The sequence below is a fragment of the Lygodium microphyllum genome, chromosome 21 (genome assembly GCF_053477565.2).
Source record: "Lygodium microphyllum isolate KBCC chromosome 21, Lygodium_microphyllum_v1.1.10, whole genome shotgun sequence".
Classification (NCBI taxonomy): Eukaryota; Viridiplantae; Streptophyta; class Polypodiopsida; order Schizaeales; family Lygodiaceae; genus Lygodium; species Lygodium microphyllum.
Genome location: NC_141155.1, coordinates 94,890,146 through 94,907,621, shown reverse-complemented (window position 1 = coordinate 94,907,621; position 17,476 = coordinate 94,890,146). Strand labels below are relative to the sequence as shown.

Below are 17,476 nucleotides of genomic sequence, written 5' to 3'. Positions count from 1 at the left end.
TTACTTTGTGTTTTAGTTGTCCATAATGTAGGTATCCTTCATGATTCAAGATAACAATCTTTGTATAAAAACAAGAGTTTAAACAATCTTACAGTATTAATAAGTTTGTAGAATAATAATTCTAGCATAGAAATAAGCCACAGAAGATCTCCACAAGATAATTATGGTTTGAGTGGACAGGCATGTGTGTAATCAAAAGTCGGAATTATTTTGATATGTGATTAAGCTTTCAAGAGACCCCCTCGAATGAATAATATACTACATTGTTGAAATAGGAAACATGGGAAGGTATCATGTGTGGAAGGAGAAAGCTTTGGAATATATTGAGAGAGATCTTTTTGGGTGAGAACTAAGATTTGATACATCCGCCTTCATGTATGCTATGTAGAAACAAATATTGAAAGAATTGGAAATATCAACACACGAGCTATATCGTGCAAAATGTTTTACGAGTAACTGCCAAATGGTAGATGGAACTCATAATATTCACAAGAAACAAGGGCTTGGTTAGTGCCTTTGTGCCTTGAGGACTTAAAATGGACATGGCATAAAAACAAGCTATCAAGTGGCCACCAAGATTGAGAATTTTGTAGAGTAATCTTCACAAATTAGACTTTCCTTGAACTTGATGGTGACCTTGATAGCAATGCACATGCCAATCACTATGCTCTGATACCAATGTTGTAAGAATTTGCCATATCTTAGACAAATATTGACTAAAATTCATAAATCAACAAATTGAAAAGAGAGAAGAGTTGAGAGACAAGATGTACGAGACACCCATTTGATACAATTTACCCCCCCCCCCCCCCCCCCCCCCCCCCAAATAAATGCATTGGGAGGACACTGCGCAATGCATGTGTTTGTAATTTTAGATTATCTTCATGCCCAAGATACATGCTAGGCCTCACTTTTAGGTTCTTTCTTTGCACGAATGCTTTTTCCCATAATTATGGGTCCTAAAAATATCAAACTCTATCCTATACTCATGATTTGGTGGCAAAAGTGTGAAGTTTGAGTCTTTCAGTGGTGCACAAGATAGGCTGAGAGCACTTGTTCTTAGTCAGCAGTTTGATGCAGCCTACTCTGGAGGCAACTTGATAGAGGCATCTAAGATACGAAAGGTAGTCACATTTTTGAAGGGAAATGCATTGTAGCGGTGGTCTACACTTCTTATTCAAGGGAAGTCACCTACCACTTGGGTCTAGTTCAAGCAAATGTTTGCTTCAAATTGGTTGACAAGTACCTTTGAAGTAGATATTATGACAGCTTGGAATCAGTTGAATTTCAAATATTGCAAGAACTTGGATTAGTATAATAAGAAGTTTTGGGATGCATTATTGCTAGTTACTTCTTATCGCACAATACCTCTCCATGAGCAGGTGGAGAAGTATATTTGTGGTTTGCCAAAGGGTATTCAGGATTTTTTGTTTAAGTCCATTGTTTCCAGCATGTCTTAGCTTATAGAAACTGCCACTATAGACGACACATTGTTGTGTGGAAAGGATGTAGAATTCCAAGATAGTGATGCCAATCCACATGTCACTGAGGCCGAGACTAAGAAAAAGGGTAAATCTGAAAATCAGGGCAGCTGATCATCATAGGTGTGCTTTGCACTTTGCAGAGTGCGATTATGAACTGCTGCATTTTGAAAAGGCACTACTGAAAAAGATGAAGGGCAAAGAGCGATTGTATCCAAAGCTATCTATGAGATACTATAGACCATTTCATGACATTATGATCATTGATGACAGTGTGACACTTGGGCTGTTGTGCGATGCTGATATTATATTTGTACTTGCAGTCTTGCAGTTGCCCTTTGGGCTATTTCGGCATGCCGCATTTTACTTTAGTCTAGAGATTAGGCTTTATATTTGTAGTCTTTTTTGGGGCAATGAGCATATTCTTTCAAAGATTAGACTTCATACTTGTAATCTTTTAAGTTTTTTGGCATTGAGACCATGGGCATGTTCTTTCAGCTTAGACTTTAAAGTTTAGTTCATTGTTCATTGTTTTATCATTTATGGCATATGTATTATGCATTTTATAATTGAATAGCTTACCTCTTGAGCCTTGTGAGTTGCAATTCAATTTCTAATGAGTAGTTTTAGAATGATGCATGATATCTTAAAGTTAAAACTTAAAATGATTTGTCCTTGTGGATTATATACCTTGATTTTAACACTCTAGAGTCCACATGGATTATGAGTGAAAGATTAAATTTTTTTCATGAATTTTAATTTTTGAAATGCCGTCTCTATTCCCACGTCCCCGTTCCCTAGATTTGGCATCCCCGTCCCCGTCCCCGTCCCCCATCCCCCGTTTCATGTTTCTATGGGCTAAATGGCTAGCAGCCTGTCTATTTATAGATGTGGAAGGATCCTCCCAAATAAGGGTTTTGCATGTGTGACACAAAAATTCCCTAGAACTACTCCCCATTTAATGAAACTTTTGGTAATTTACTGTTTTGGGCTGTTTTAAAGAGCTAATCAGTGGGTAATGAATTTTTAGCTCAACAAGGGAGTGATACTCCTGTGCTTAGTTTCTTTTCATGGATGAGAGGCCTCTTTAATGTGTTGAGGGTATAAGCTCAAATATCACTTTGGAGAGTGAGACATCTTATAGTGAGGAGATAGTTCCTCAAAGGAAGCCATCCTTTTGGATTGCAAATATGGTGGATGTGGAAGGGAGGCTTAGGGGTATACATACTTACAGTATCTCAGAGGGACCAGAAAATTCTTCACCATGCCAATGCATGTACTGGATAGGTCAGTTCCCTTATAGTATGTATACCTTCCCTTTGGTTATTATTTCCGCTGTTTACTTCACTATAGGTTCATTTCTCACCAATTTTTCTTATAAATTACAAGCAACTAAAGGATAAAACAAGTATTGCCTTTTGGTTTTTTTGTTGTAGCTTTAATTTATGTCCGATTTGCAAATATTTGATGTGTTCTCCTGTATACATAGTTATATGCCCTATTTTGCACATATCTCGAATCTTGATGTGTGCTTCTCTATACTCTGCATCATATGTAAAGTACCTTCCATGCCTTGCATGCCTCAATTCTTGTCTATTTGCATGTATCTTAACTCTGAATAATTAACATGCATTATGTATCTCAACAGTGTAGGTCATTCTCTACCTTTATTCTGATGAAATTCATGAGAGTGGAAGCTGGAATTCATTTTTAATCCTTTATAGTCCTAGATTGGTCAGTCAACCTGAAGGTGAAATTCCCTTTCTACATGTAGGCACATCAAAGGCAAAAAAGTTCTTATTGTGACAAATTCAACTGTTGCACCTTTATACTTGGACAAGGTTACTGCTGCTGTTAAACATGGAGGTGCCCATTTTATGGTCGAGCATGTCATCCTACCTGATGGGGAGCAGTATAAAGATATGGTATGGACTTGCAGTTATTTTGAACTGTAGTGCTAGTTGATACTAGTCACAAAAGACCAGGAAAGACACTTGGTTGCTTATCTGAAGGTAACAAGCACTTTCATTGCAGGACACTTTGATGAAAGTGTTTGATAAAGCCATAGAAACACGTATGGACAGAAGATGCACTTTTATTGCCCTTGGAGGTGGTGTTATAGGTGATATGTGTGGATTCGCTGCTGCTGCATTTTTACGAGGGGTGAATTTCATACAGATTCCTACAACTGTCATGGCACAGGTTTGGTGGTTTCATCTCACAGAAATCAATGAGAGCCATACTTTCTTAACAGTTGTCAAGTGTTCGAGATTGCTATGCAGGTCGACTCATCAGTTGGAGGAAAAACTGGGGTAAATCATCCCAGGGGGAAGAATTTGATCGGTGCATTTTACCAGCCTCAAGCTGTTCTTGTAGATACAGATACACTGGGCACTCTTCCTGACCGAGAACTTGCTTCAGGGATTGCAGAAATTATCAAATATGGGCTCATCAGAGATGCTCCATTCTTTGAATGGCAGGAGAAAAACATGGAAGCATTGCTAGCAAGGTACACATGAATGACCTGCAACACCCTAGACAGAGGATGTTATAAGCATATGAATCTGTTGCTTTAGATACTTACAGATGTTCTTAAGGTCCCTGCTTCTGTGACTTATGAGCCTTTTTGTCTTTAGTCTATTTTGATGCTTTGCAAGTTTAACATCGTTCAATATAAGAGTAATTTCTAGCATCTTGAGTTTAAAGGTTATTTGAGGCATTTATATCACTTGAATGAGAAAAAAGGAAATGCAAGATAGCACCATGAAATCCTACATGCAAAGAGTTAATAATGCAAATATAAGAACAAAGAGAGTTCCATAGTGCTAGTAAAATGGCATTTTTCTAATTTTGCTATGATTGATTTCCTATTAGGTATGAAACTTGCAATAGTACTTAATATGGTACATAGGGAGTTCTCGTATGTGAGAGGTACACTTGTGTGCCAAGATAGCCCTAAAAGGGAGAGGTACACTTCTGTGCCTAAAAGGGAGCAAGAAAATTACAACTATGGTTCCAATGCTTATAGTTATTAATTCGTTGTCAGTCCTCATTACGAATGGCAATCTATCCTCCTCATAGACAATCGTTATACATTTTGAAGTAAGGAATTCTAGCAGAGGTAAAGACTCTTCTGTCTTCTGTTCATGTCAGTAAAATTGGAATATTTGTCTATGAAGTATCTAAAATATACTCCCCAGAACAAAATAATAGAACTGAAATCCTTTTAGTGTGAACTTTTGTGCTGAGCTATAATATTCCTCTTTCCTGGATTGAAATGAGCCATTTTACTGAATTTCTCTGTACTTCCATCTAGGAACTTTCTAGGAATGTTAACATAGCATCATTCCGGTTTGGTGAAATTTATAGCAGATTTCTTGCATGGTTCAAATGGCAATGAAATGGCTGAAATAACCACGCAGTCTTGTGTCCATCAAACGTTATCCTTGTATAAAGTCTATCTAAATGAAGCCATTCTCTTAGAGTGCATGTATTTATATTAGAATTTTACAATCTGTCATCATGGCCTGTCCACAGTTTCCTAGCCTTAGATTTTGTGGACCAAAGCTGAAATTGATACCTTTATGTCCATAGCAAAGGGCTTTTTATGGAAAAGTAGGCGACATAAGAAAGGTGTCAAACTTTTGGCTATGAACTTCAAGGTTGCTTGGTGGATGGAATGCTCTTAACATACCTTATAATGTATTGGCACACAAGTTGACATTGTTGTAGAAATTTGTTGAGAGACCGCAACCTTGGATTACAATGTTGAGTGGTTAATGCATATGTCCTTGTAGAATGCATTTTTGTTAATTGTAGCATTCATGCAGAGGATGTTCAATGTTCCATCCCTGAGTGTTCTCTTGCCACAACACTGGTTGTTAGCAAGCTTCTTCTCACATCAAATGGACGGGTAGAACTGATGTTGAAGGTAGCTCACATGCTTGGAGATTTTATGCTGGAGCAAAGTTTTTAATTCTCCTTCACTTCTTGATAAATTGAAAAATTATTTGACAATGATGGCGTATTTGTAGAGTGACTGATGTTCTCACTCCTTAGGGTGCACTTGTGACATCTCCCAAGCTAGAGGACATCTGCTTTGGTCATCACTATAGGCCTCCTTGGAACTAGATCTGAAATATAATTGAGCCTTTTCAGCCGGTTCCTCTTGAAAATTGAGGACAAGCTGCAGGAGTGGAGCATTTTATACAACTGAGCAAACTATTCTCCTTCATGATATGACAATCAAGAGATGTATATTATCTTGCAACATGAGCCTCAAATATTTTAATGTGCCAGTTCCCTTTGGCATCATATATTGAAATTCTTAGGTCATATGTATATTTGGTTGTGACATTCATAGGGCCAATGTTCTTCATGTGGGAGGCTCTCAAGGCTAGACTAGCATGAGGATTTGTAGCACTATATGTACTAGAGAGATAATGTGGACAACGGACATGTAAAGGTTGGGGACCCATGCACCAAACCATGGTCTTGTGACACATTAGTCACACTGTTAGTTATTTATCATCCTTTGTGTGTGAAGACACTCTTAAGTGTGATAAGTGGTGTGTAGGTGTAAACACCTTCTACACCACCCAGCCATCCAAACATTAAATAAGGCCAAGGGTATTGGTGTGAACATGGGCCTATTTTACCAAGGCCTATCTCATGTACTTTGAGTCATCAATCTATCCATGACTGTTCTTTTTGCAGTATTGTAGTTTCTTTTTTTCGTGACTTCTTTTCTGCAGTATTGTAGTCCCTCTCTCTTTCTCTCTCTCCCTCTCTTTTATATTGTAGAAGATGGTGATGTAGTTGTGCCACTGCTAGTATACCCGAACAATGGTATCAGAGCATCAAGATCTGCATGTGTGAAGTGTCAAGGCTGCTGCTGTTGCTTCTTCTCTTGAAGAGAGTTGTTGCAGAAGAAGAAATAGAAGAGGCCTTGCTCCATTGTGTCCCCAATAGGCTCTTTGTATCCCATCACATCAAGCCCTGCTCCTGTGGAGGTGTGCCTGCAGAAACAATCAAGTACTGCAGATAAGCAGCCATTGTTCATTCACAGAAAGGTCCACCCCTCTCCCAAGTCTCAATCTAGCTATCTAACATGTCAACCCAACCATCTACTGTATACATGTCACCATCCTACCTTCAGTGACTGCTGATGTGTCGACCTGCTTTGCTGCAACTCATACTCTATAGACCCCACTACCGGTGCTGACTTTGACCCTACCACAGATTCTACCTTGGATTCGAGATATAAGTCCTTCATTAAACCTTAAATCTTTTAAGGTCTTATATTTACCATTTAACTCTGCTTTTAAGGAGCAATTCAAATGGTTGTTTTGAAACTCTTAAAGTTGCCACTCTTCTTTCCATTTCAATCCCATTCAATCACGTGCAAAGCTGCTGTGGTATCATTGCTATCACTTGTGGAGATGCAAGCAGCCCTCCAATGCTCTGCCATCACCCCATTCCTTTATGCTCATTTCAAGTCCGGTATTTTTGTTTTGCAAAAGGGGCACACCCATCTTTTTCTAATGTTCATCATCATGATCACTGAGTGTTTGGCTATCCACATGTGGGGTTTTAATGTCTTGACATGGGCTCTTCTAGGCACTCCAATGGCATTGATAAAATCTTTAGGTGAATGACACAACCTGCATCTGCTTGAGAGGGGTAAGTCTTCTATCAAACTTGCCTGAATCTTTGATTGATGCCAAATTCCTCTCTATTTTCTGTCCAACATTAGGGATGTTTGTATGATACTCATCCAACAAGAAACGTCTGGTCCGATAGGAACAAAATTGAAAAGAAATGACACCTATGAATTGATGAAATCAATTGCTATGCCACTTATGTCCGTTGGACTATTGAAGGTGTTGGCATAGGTTTGTTGAGTGACAAGTGACACAATGAAATTTGTGAAAGTTTTGCAGATTTTAGATGATTCGTTTCTATGTTGTTTGCAGAAATCCAGATGCTTTTGCATATGCGATTAAGAGGTCTTGTGAGAACAAGGCAGAAGTAGTATCCCTTGATGAAAAGGAAGGAGGAGTTAGAGCTACCCTGAATCTCGGTCACACATTTGGACATGTAAGTTATGTTAGTTGCTGCTTGAAGCTTTCAAAATATGAAGTGTGAGTACTATTTGCAATGAGTAGTTTATGTTATCTGGCCAGGTTTGTGGATGGTGTATTTCTAGAATAGCAGAATGGTAATACATGATAACATTTAATTGCATAAAACTTGTGGGAAATATAGTCAGGTGCCTTAATGCCATATCATTCCAGGAGATATTTCAATTGCTGACGATGTTATTATTAATTTAAAAACTGTGACTGCTCTTATAAATATCCACCCGTACACTACCTTCTTTTGATTCTTGGAACTGAGCAAATGGATTACTTAAACTGGCTTGCTGATTTATATGACAAAATAATATTAGATTCTTAATCTTGACATGGAATGCAACCTAACTCAAAATTCTCTCAGTTTAATAGAGGTATGCTTTGCTCAATTGGCTGCTAGAACATATCAAATAAGTGTAGGTCTCTTAACTCGGTAGCTATTATGTGCGTCAACCGACAACAACATTTAACAAGCTTCTCCTTTTATCCATTCAAGAACCTAAAGAGTAGGAGACCAGTGAAATGATTGTTACTTGTTCTTTATATCTATACAGTGGAACATCTTCAAGAGCTTCATTTCTTCTGCTTTTCTCATAGTGTCTTATAGGCTTCTGTTCCTCCAACAGTTATAGTGCAAAAAGCCCATCACACTTGCACTTCTTGCAAGCTTAAGATTGTGCACAGGATTTACATGTTTGGGAAAAGGGGTAGGCTCACAGTTGTAAGGGCTGGTCCTTCAGCTGGGTATTGCAATTTGCCTCTAGGTAATTGTACTGCTGCATGCTGATATTAGAGCTGCAGCATTGCCAATCATATCACAATCAGCTATGTTATTTGTCTCTGAATATTCTGCTATTCAACAAACCTTTTGGTAATTAGTTACATTCCGGTGTTCCACTGTGTTATATCCTTGTCACTCAAGCAACTTGTTGTTAATGATATGTTATGGGCATCATGGAGTAATAGTCTTGCATGTGCATGCAGCGTTGTACTGATTGGTTTCTTGTTTTTGTGTTTCCCCTTTTTATTTTTGGGTTATAGGTCTCTTGCCCCTTTCTTACATGGCAGTTAGTTTATGGTCTTTGCAGGCCATAGAGGCTGGTCTTGGCTACGGGGAATGGCTGCATGGAGAAGCAGTAGCTGCTGGAATGGTACATAAATGCCTTTTTTTTGGGAGATGAAGCACAGCTGTAGCGTGCATCACTAGCAGGGATAATCTTCACTGTTGATGGTGATTACATCTCTTTCCCTTTCAAATGGTCTTATGCAGGTCATGGCAGCAGATATGTCATACAGGCTGGGTTGGATAGATAAGGTGCTTCAATATCGTATTTTGAACTTGATAGAAAGAGCAAAATTGCCTACAGCCCCACCTACAAGTTTAACAGTCGACACATTCAAGGAAATTATGTCTGTAAGTTTTCACTTCAGATGTCTTTTTCAGTCATGATATTGCTTGAAGTTAGAGCTCTTCTTGATCCACAAGATAAGGCAATAGATATAGTACACATATAATGTACATCTAGTTACCACAGTTAACAGAGCATTAAAAGCTGGTCAGAGCTTATGGTTACACAACTTTTTTTTGTGCATTTGCATTATTGAAAAAGAAATATGGTTACGGATGACAAAGTTGGATCAGCTATGCTTGTGCTGAAAACAAATAGAGAGGCACAGCTTGTGAGTGTTGAACATGTTTATAAGGTGTGGTCAAAAGCTAACTACAGGGCACCTTTGATGTTCTGTTTTGTCATTTTCTAAAAACTCTGCTCTGACATCGTTCCTGTGTGGTTGTGCAGCTGGATAAGAAGGTGGCAGATGGGAAACTGCAGATGATACTGTTGAAAGGGCAGCTTGGAAACTGCCTGTTCACCGCAGATTTTGATCCCAAAGCGCTTCAAGAAACCCTTGAGTTCTTCTGTAAATCCTAGCTGCCCCCCCTAACCCTCCTCGCTTCTCTTACTTTTGCTCCCTGGGGGAAGTGCTGCATAGTGATATTTGGATTATAGAAAACAACTTCAGACAGCAGGTCACCTCCTTGCTGTCTATACCATTGTTGTACAATAAGACTAGATATCATCTTGAGGCATATGCAAAGCACTACATAGTACTGCATCCTTCATGTTTGGGAAGACCGGTCACTTGACTAGGCTTGTACAAGTGCATGGATACAGCATACATATTCCAAATATATTTGAACACGTTACAGTGGTTTTTTATTCTGGTAGAGGGGTATGTGTTATAGCCAAGATCCATTGGGTTACAACAAGCCTTAGGTGAAGCCCCACAAGTAGGTCTCTCAACAGACAACCATGTTTGGATGTTTTTAACATACAAGGCCCTACGTACATTCATCTTCAGTAAGTCTGTGGTGTGTCACAAATAAGCAATGGGACTATCGTGGATTTTGTGATGAGGCTCGCAAGCCTGCGTAATGTTGTATGTCTCATTCTAGGATCCACAAATACAGCACTTATTAAAAATGTCATAATGTGTAGCATCTTGTTTGTTGTGTCCATAAACCAAACCTCTACGAATGCATAAAAAAAGGCAACACTATTATGAGATGCTTTGTCGGGAGGGGATTTATTAATAGAAAAGGCAACAAATTACTAAACTCAAGAAATCGAGTATGCAAATAGACCAAACGATCGTTCAATTATTAAATGTGCTACTTGGAACTCTTGAGGAGATGAATGTCATTTCGTCTTGTCCATAGAGGCACATCCATAGAAGGTACAAGGACCTTTCGGCTTGGTGCTACATAGATCTTTGTGCCTTGTGTGAAGGGCTATCCTTGTTTGTGGGAAAATATGAACTATTGATTGATGAAAATGCATATTTCCTAATAGTTGAACTCTAATCTATACTCTCTCCTAATCGATGTTTTGAGCCCCATGTTCATACCATGATATTAAAACATCAATGTGAGAGAGAGAGAGAGAGAGAGAGAGAAATGATATTATTAACATATGCAAGAGGCCAAAATGACATGTGATCATGATCATAAGTTACAATTGTTTGTAACATGAGCATCTAGAGATAAACAATATAACAAGAGAATGTAGATCTAAATGGTGATAATGAAGAACTAGTTGGTGGTGTCATAAGTGATGAATTAAACCTAGCAAGACCACATCCCTCATTGATCGTTGAAGCATAGTCTCAATCTTCTCCCATGTGGAGAACTTGGGTATTTTGGCTTTGCCTTAAGCAATGATGTGTTTTATCCACATCCATGTGTCATTGATGTATTTGTTGAGAGCACTAGGATGCATGGGATTGACTAGTTGAATTGCTTGATCAATCAATGTTCTTTGGGTGGACTTTTTTGACCTCTATCAGGTGTAGGTTGAGTGTGGTCCAAGGATATGTTTGGGTGCTCCTCATAAGAAAATCTATGAGACGTCTTTGGATAGGCCTTGCACAAACTAGTGCTTTGTCTTTGAGGATGATATTTCTCAATCCTCATCTCCAAAAGAAAAAGTCCAAGGTATCTTTGGTTAGTTTAGTCCATGACTCTTAACATTGGTTCGAATGCTATATACCCTCGTGTAAGTTTATCTCTATTGTCTCATTCATAGAGAAAGTGGGCATTGTAAATAAGACACCCAAATATGTATAAGAATGAACATACTCCAATTGCTATCCATAAGTAAAGCTTAGTGTTGATTTTCGATCCACTTTGACATAGTATTAAACATCATAACCTTAGTTTTACCGAGGTTAACTATGAGAGTCCACTATTTTGCACATACGAGCATAGTGTATCCAAATGTCTCCATGGCCCCTTTGGGTAGTCAACTATAGTATGATATGATCTATATACAATAAGGGGATACTATGAGATCCTGGACATGGGGGGTGAGCATGGGGGGGGGGGGCGGGGGGTAATACATGGTCCACCATGCCAACACCATGTCGTTGGGGATAGCATGGGAATGCTCTTGTTGAGGAAAATCTAGCTATACCATTGAATAATTGTTAATCCATCCACCGTATTCAACTCAATGAGGTAGCACCCATACTCTGCATATTTTGCCATGTGTCGTATAATGTCTCTAATGTGAAAAAAACCATGGCTAGTGGGAGGATTTTGCCTTAGATAGAGAATTCTTGTTAGGTTCTTTTCATGGGAAAATTTGGGGCACTTCATGGTTGAATGTCTTGAAAAGCTAGAAGTTAGAGATGACTTAAATAATGATTGAGGTATGATGCTTGATGGTTCTAGCATAGATGGGCACCTTGTGGAGGGGGAACTAAGAGAACCCAAGGAGGCCGAAGTGAGATAGGGGCCAAGTGAAGTGACACATGAATAAAGGTAAGCAACCAAATGTTGACATTGCCTACTATCGAGCTTGGTTGGATAGATGTCCATATCAAAAAAGTTAAAAAGCAAGATGTTGACCAATATGGTGGTGCTTTGGTAGACCCTCAAAACCCTCAAGATTCCTTACGTACATGTATATGTTTTAAAAAAAAGCCCTCCCTAGAGCAAAATACGAATCATAAAGGACCATCTAGATCAAAGTTGCCTTATAATTTGAGGCCTCAAACAGATCGATCATGGGATTTACCCTCATGCCTTGCCTTTGACAAAAAGGGCAAGGTGATGACTCCTTGGGATAGGTGATATCCATGCTCCACCTCTAAGAATGTGGTTAAGCCTTCCACCTTAAAGTCCAAGTGTCATGGGTAGAATGTCTTTGCTATCTTGGCAAAATCCTTGGATGATGGAGTGTTTGAGACGTAAAACAGATATTAGGCCTTGTGATAGTCAAATAAATGAGGGATCCAATCAGTTGCCTATATGTTATAGCATCACAAGAAGGACTATTTTCATCCTTAGTTTGAGAGTTGATTCCATGGGTGTAGAAATAGCTTGGGAGCTAGCTATACCAAATCTTTCAAGGATGGAGTGAAAATACTTCTATTGAGAAATGAAAATGTAACATCATCTTGTAAATTTCAACACCTAGGACATAATGCAAATACCCAAGGTCATTCATTTTAAACTCATGGGAGAGTTTGGACTTTACATCCTCCACCAGGGTATCATTGCATCCTATTAAAATAGAAACATGCACATAAATGAAATTAAGTACAACATAATTCTCTTTAATATTGTAATAGAGAGTATGGTCTTTTGAAATCCTTGCCATTTTTTGCAAATTCATTCACAATTGGACCCGCCCCTACATTTCTAACACTCTAGTTACCAATTGTACATCTTGAATAAACCTCAATGTTCCATTTTTCTTTGGTGTTGCAAACCACTTGAATTCTCGATATTTTGGTTTATCCACGCACGTATTGCGTGAAATGGCACATGCTTGTTTGTTACCTGGTTTAAATGAATATGGACATGAAGAAATCTCTAAAATTCCCATCCTAATCTTCTCATTCAACAAGTAAATCAACTTGGGGAGATGAGCTTCATGCATTCAAATTAACTGCAAATTCCAAGGTACATGTGGGATAGTAAAAATAACCATAGAATGCTACAATGCTTAGATCAATGAAGTCAATTTCATGTGGCTGAATGAAAATGCTCTATCATGCCTAGATAGCATATCCACAAAGCACAACCTCTCTGTAGGTGCAAGAAAATCCTCATAACCAATCTTTAGTTCCTTTAGAGACTATGTTGAAAACCAATGTCCAATATTTTTCAGGTCTCTCAAATTCGGTCGATGAGAACCTAATTCAATCTTCTCCTTATCACTATCAGTAGTAGGCAATGGTAATATAACAAGTTTAACCTTTTAATCCATAGTTTTATACTTCATATCAACTCTTACTTTAGCCCTTTCATGTGAACATACACATCCTTGTATCACAAACTCTTCAATCACAATACATATCCAAAGAGTATACTTTAATCATGCTATTTTCAGATTTCAACCCAAAATTCAACATAGTTGAAAGTTTATCCATGGTATTAGCATAGGACGGTCTATTATACATGCTTGAGATACATTCATCAACTTCAAGCAATCCATATCTCTTTATATCTTCTAGTGTCTTGCGAGTATATTGTTTTGTAGCCCTATTGAGATAGTGAGTGACCAGGGCACCCACTTCATCAATGAGGTGATTGCCCATCTATTCTCAACCTTCTTGTTGGAAACGTATTATTCTATATGTTGAAAATGCAACAAAATCTATAGAAAAAGCATATGGACCTACTATATGAGACGAGAGCATTTTTTATCTCAAACCATCATAGTCTCACTTCACAATGGTACATGTTGAAAATCCATTGACCCATGAGAATCCTTGAATTCTTTAACATTAGGACGCAAAAGATAGTCTTTGTAGACTATCACGACTTCTTGAATGATAGACACATATAGCTTGCTTCCCATCTCAGCTTCTAATTCTTGTATATAGTGAACCATTATCCATAAATTTGGTTTCCATGTGTATTCATGTAATGTATGGTTGCCCAAGGATCACAGAATATGAAGAAGAATCTTAAACAAAGAAGCGTTGTTCATCATGAACATCCCCAACAGTAACTTTCACATTAGGACATGTTGTATATAAGTCCCTAGGAGCATCATTAGCAACAACTCACATCCTGTGTGAAATCAACCCAGCCTTCATGTGACAAATGATCATTGATTGTATGCATTCAACATATACATAGGCAAGTTTAGTCCCATAGGCACAGATCAAATCCTATGATTGATGATGTTCCTTAGAGTTTTAATAGTTGAACTTTCAGCCACATGATAACGTTTCTGTACATTGATAGGTGTCATTTTCTTTTTGAATAAGCTCTTCATGTTTTTGTGTATACATAAAGAAATGAGTGTATATGGCAGCATTGTTCTAAGTTGTGCATGGATTGCCTCTGTTGCAACGATTGGGATTACATCACCATGGCATCCTTTCTATCTTAAAATGAGAATGTTAAAGCTTTGTGGCAAAGCTATGTGTCTTTTGATAGTGGACAAGGCGAGTTTAATTTCATACATTATTGAGAGCCACATCCCTATCAACAACCTCAATCCATATCTTATATATATGGAGAGGGTTTGCTGTTTGACAAGTAATAATTGCTATTCAATGAGTAGTAAATGGTGAAGCAAAATGACAAAGCATCTATTGACATAAGGGATGATTACCTAAAGTTGTCTATGTATGTGGGCCAACATTCGCAACCATTGCTTCTACCTCTCATTCTTCCTCTATATTTATTCTTTCTTAAAATGAAGTCATGCTTCTCTTTTGCAAGTCAGTATACCCTTCATATATTGTAGTGTTATTGGCCATCCGATGACTAAACATAGAAAGACAATTTCTAAACCCACTTGTTTCACAGTATCTTCCATGACAACAAAAACTTGGACCCCTCCATCTACATATATTAGTCTACTCTTATCCCATTCACATGAGTATTAAGAATACAAATAATATCTTCATCCTTGTGAGATCCTTATTAATCCTAACCACGTGGATATCCTCCTCCTTTTGTCTTGTCTTCCTTTTAATGCTACCAATTTGATGCCGATTCCTCCTCAACTTAGAACTTAGCTACAATGTTTGACTAGAAGTCATATCTACCTTTTGATTCTTCATATCTATAAGAAAGTTATAAGGCATGCATTACAACTTCTTTTTTCGATTGAGGCTACATCTAGGTTACTAGGCCTTGGCAATGATATGCCGACCTGCTTCGTTTGTGCTTGGGTCATATCATGCAACGGGATAGGTGTAGCCTCTCCATCGAGTGTTTCAACTCCAAACAACCCCAATGGTACTAATGGCATGATCACTGAACTAGAGGGTGTTTCCGTCTAGGGCAATCAACAAATAGGTGGGTGATTCCACACTCTGGGCATCTAAGGTTAGCCTTTTCTCGATTGGCTTGCTCCCTCTCGGGGCACCATGAAGAAATGTGCCCACAAGTCCAACATGCAATTAGCTCTTGGCATCCCAAATAGATAATCTCCCAACCAATGTGTCTTATTCTCCTCCTCCTAGCAGACACTCATGCTTCCATAGGTCATGGACCTATATTAGATAGCTCTATTCTCCTTGTAGCCCTAGCTGCCCTATGTGCATCTTGCATTGGTCCATTCTTGGCCTATGATTCCTTGCTCTCTTATGTGCCATGATTTTGGCATTCTTCTTTACTAGCTCCTCTCGTGATGATCTCTCCTCTAGTTCAACAAGATTAACTCCTCCTTGTCATGTGCTTAGACATACACATACATTTCCATCTATATGAGATCTACATTAGTTCTTCTTGCATTGCCTTCTAGTCTTCTAATAGGATAGATTCCCCTTGGATACATGACCTAGCCTCTTTCACCACAATTAAAGCATTGGAACACTATGTTCCGAGTCCATGGTTCTCAGTGAGTCTATGAATATCAACATACAAATCAACTTGATATCCTTCAAAAGAGGCTCTTAATGTCTTACTGGTATCTTTTCCATGGAGTTTTCTAGTTGTACAAAAAGAGGTTGAAATTCTTTCTTAGAACCATTATGAATGCTTGCCTCTTTCTCTTTAGCTTCCAAATGTCTCATGTTGCTCTTTTTCCACTACTCTATGGCAATCCTTCTAACTTCCTCATGAGCATATGGGTCTTTCATTCCTTCTAATGCTAGGATGGAAAGAAGCCACAAATTTCTCCTTCTTGATAACTACACTAGGCTAAGCTACACTTTTTTCTAATTGCCTCCATAATGCCTCAAACCTTGATTGCATATTGTTCCACATCTGCATGTTCTTCCTAATATGCCACCACCCTATCAATCCTTCCATACTTGCTGAACCTTTTCTGTTCTTCCATATTGAGCATATGAAGCCACAACCAATCTAGACCAACTACCCCTTGTGGCATTATCTTGTATCATGTCATACCATTCCCCAACTTCTTCTTCCAACAACAATCCAACCAAGTTGGCCTTATGTTCATTAGTATTCATATTAGTTGAGACAATCATCAACTCAATCCTTCTCATAAACTAAACCACACCTTCATTCTTAGCTCCCTCGAATAATATGCCATCATGAAGCTTGAGGTGAAATCAATTGGGGCTCCAACTTGGATTCAAAGGATCCAAAATCATTATTGATCCCTCCTTAGTGAGGGCACCAATGGATATGAGGAGTTGGGAAATGCCCTCTCTAGTTAACACACTAGAAGACCTTAGGGTAGAGTAGAGATCTTCTTGTATGCTACAACCACTCACCAACTACACTCCATCTATCGCCTCCTCCAACCATGCTTTGCTTTGGATTGAAAGTTCTATTGAGAGAGCACTGCTAATGTTGCTTTATCATTAAGAGACCCTATCAAATGAGATGAAGGCCATGGTTTCTAAAGCTCAAACAAAGCATACAAGTTGACAAGCAAGTTAGACTATATAGGTCTACACCTCAAAGACTGACCACGAGAACTGATCACTGCATGTTAATTTTACAACTCTATGATACTTCTATCAATCACAAAACATGCAATCTAAGAAAGATATATATCTCTTTCTAATTGGAAATGCCACCGACCACTGCAACTCAAAACAGTCCTATAATTTATGTACTAAGAAGGGAGTATATCTCTTTTCAAACTTGCTACAACATTGTCGATAAACCCACATTTTTGGGCTAATAGGACACATCAAAAGCTTCATCCCTGCTGACAACCATGATACATTCCATTTTCTGAAACATAGTAATGCTTGATAAGCTCAAAAGAGGAGGAATTTTCTCCCTCTGAAGGGAATGCTGCAGGTACAGATAGCTGCAGGGCCCAGGAATCCTGAGTATCTAAAATCTGCCAATTCGTATTTAAGCAAAGGTATGCAATACCGAGTAACAGAATCAGACTGATCTAACAAACA

The 17,476-nt window shown here is 38.4% G+C and overlaps 1 protein-coding gene across 1 annotated transcript in view; it reads left to right on the top strand.

The window, feature by feature from the left end:
- LOC148018304 (3-dehydroquinate synthase) overlaps positions 1–10,028 on the top strand; it is a 76,240-nt gene extending 66,212 nt beyond the window's left edge. Inside the window, exons 2-8 of the mRNA XM_087661364.1 lie at positions 3,256–3,406; positions 3,516–3,683; positions 3,764–3,990; positions 7,457–7,580; positions 8,704–8,766; positions 8,886–9,029; positions 9,415–10,028. Coding sequence (XP_087517490.1) covers positions 3,256–3,406; positions 3,516–3,683; positions 3,764–3,990; positions 7,457–7,580; positions 8,704–8,766; positions 8,886–9,029; positions 9,415–9,546 — 1,009 coding nt within the window. The 3' untranslated portion in view covers positions 9,547–10,028. The remainder of the gene's footprint in view (positions 1–3,255; positions 3,407–3,515; positions 3,684–3,763; positions 3,991–7,456; positions 7,581–8,703; positions 8,767–8,885; positions 9,030–9,414) is intronic.
- Positions 10,029–17,476: the final 7,448 nt, after the last annotated feature.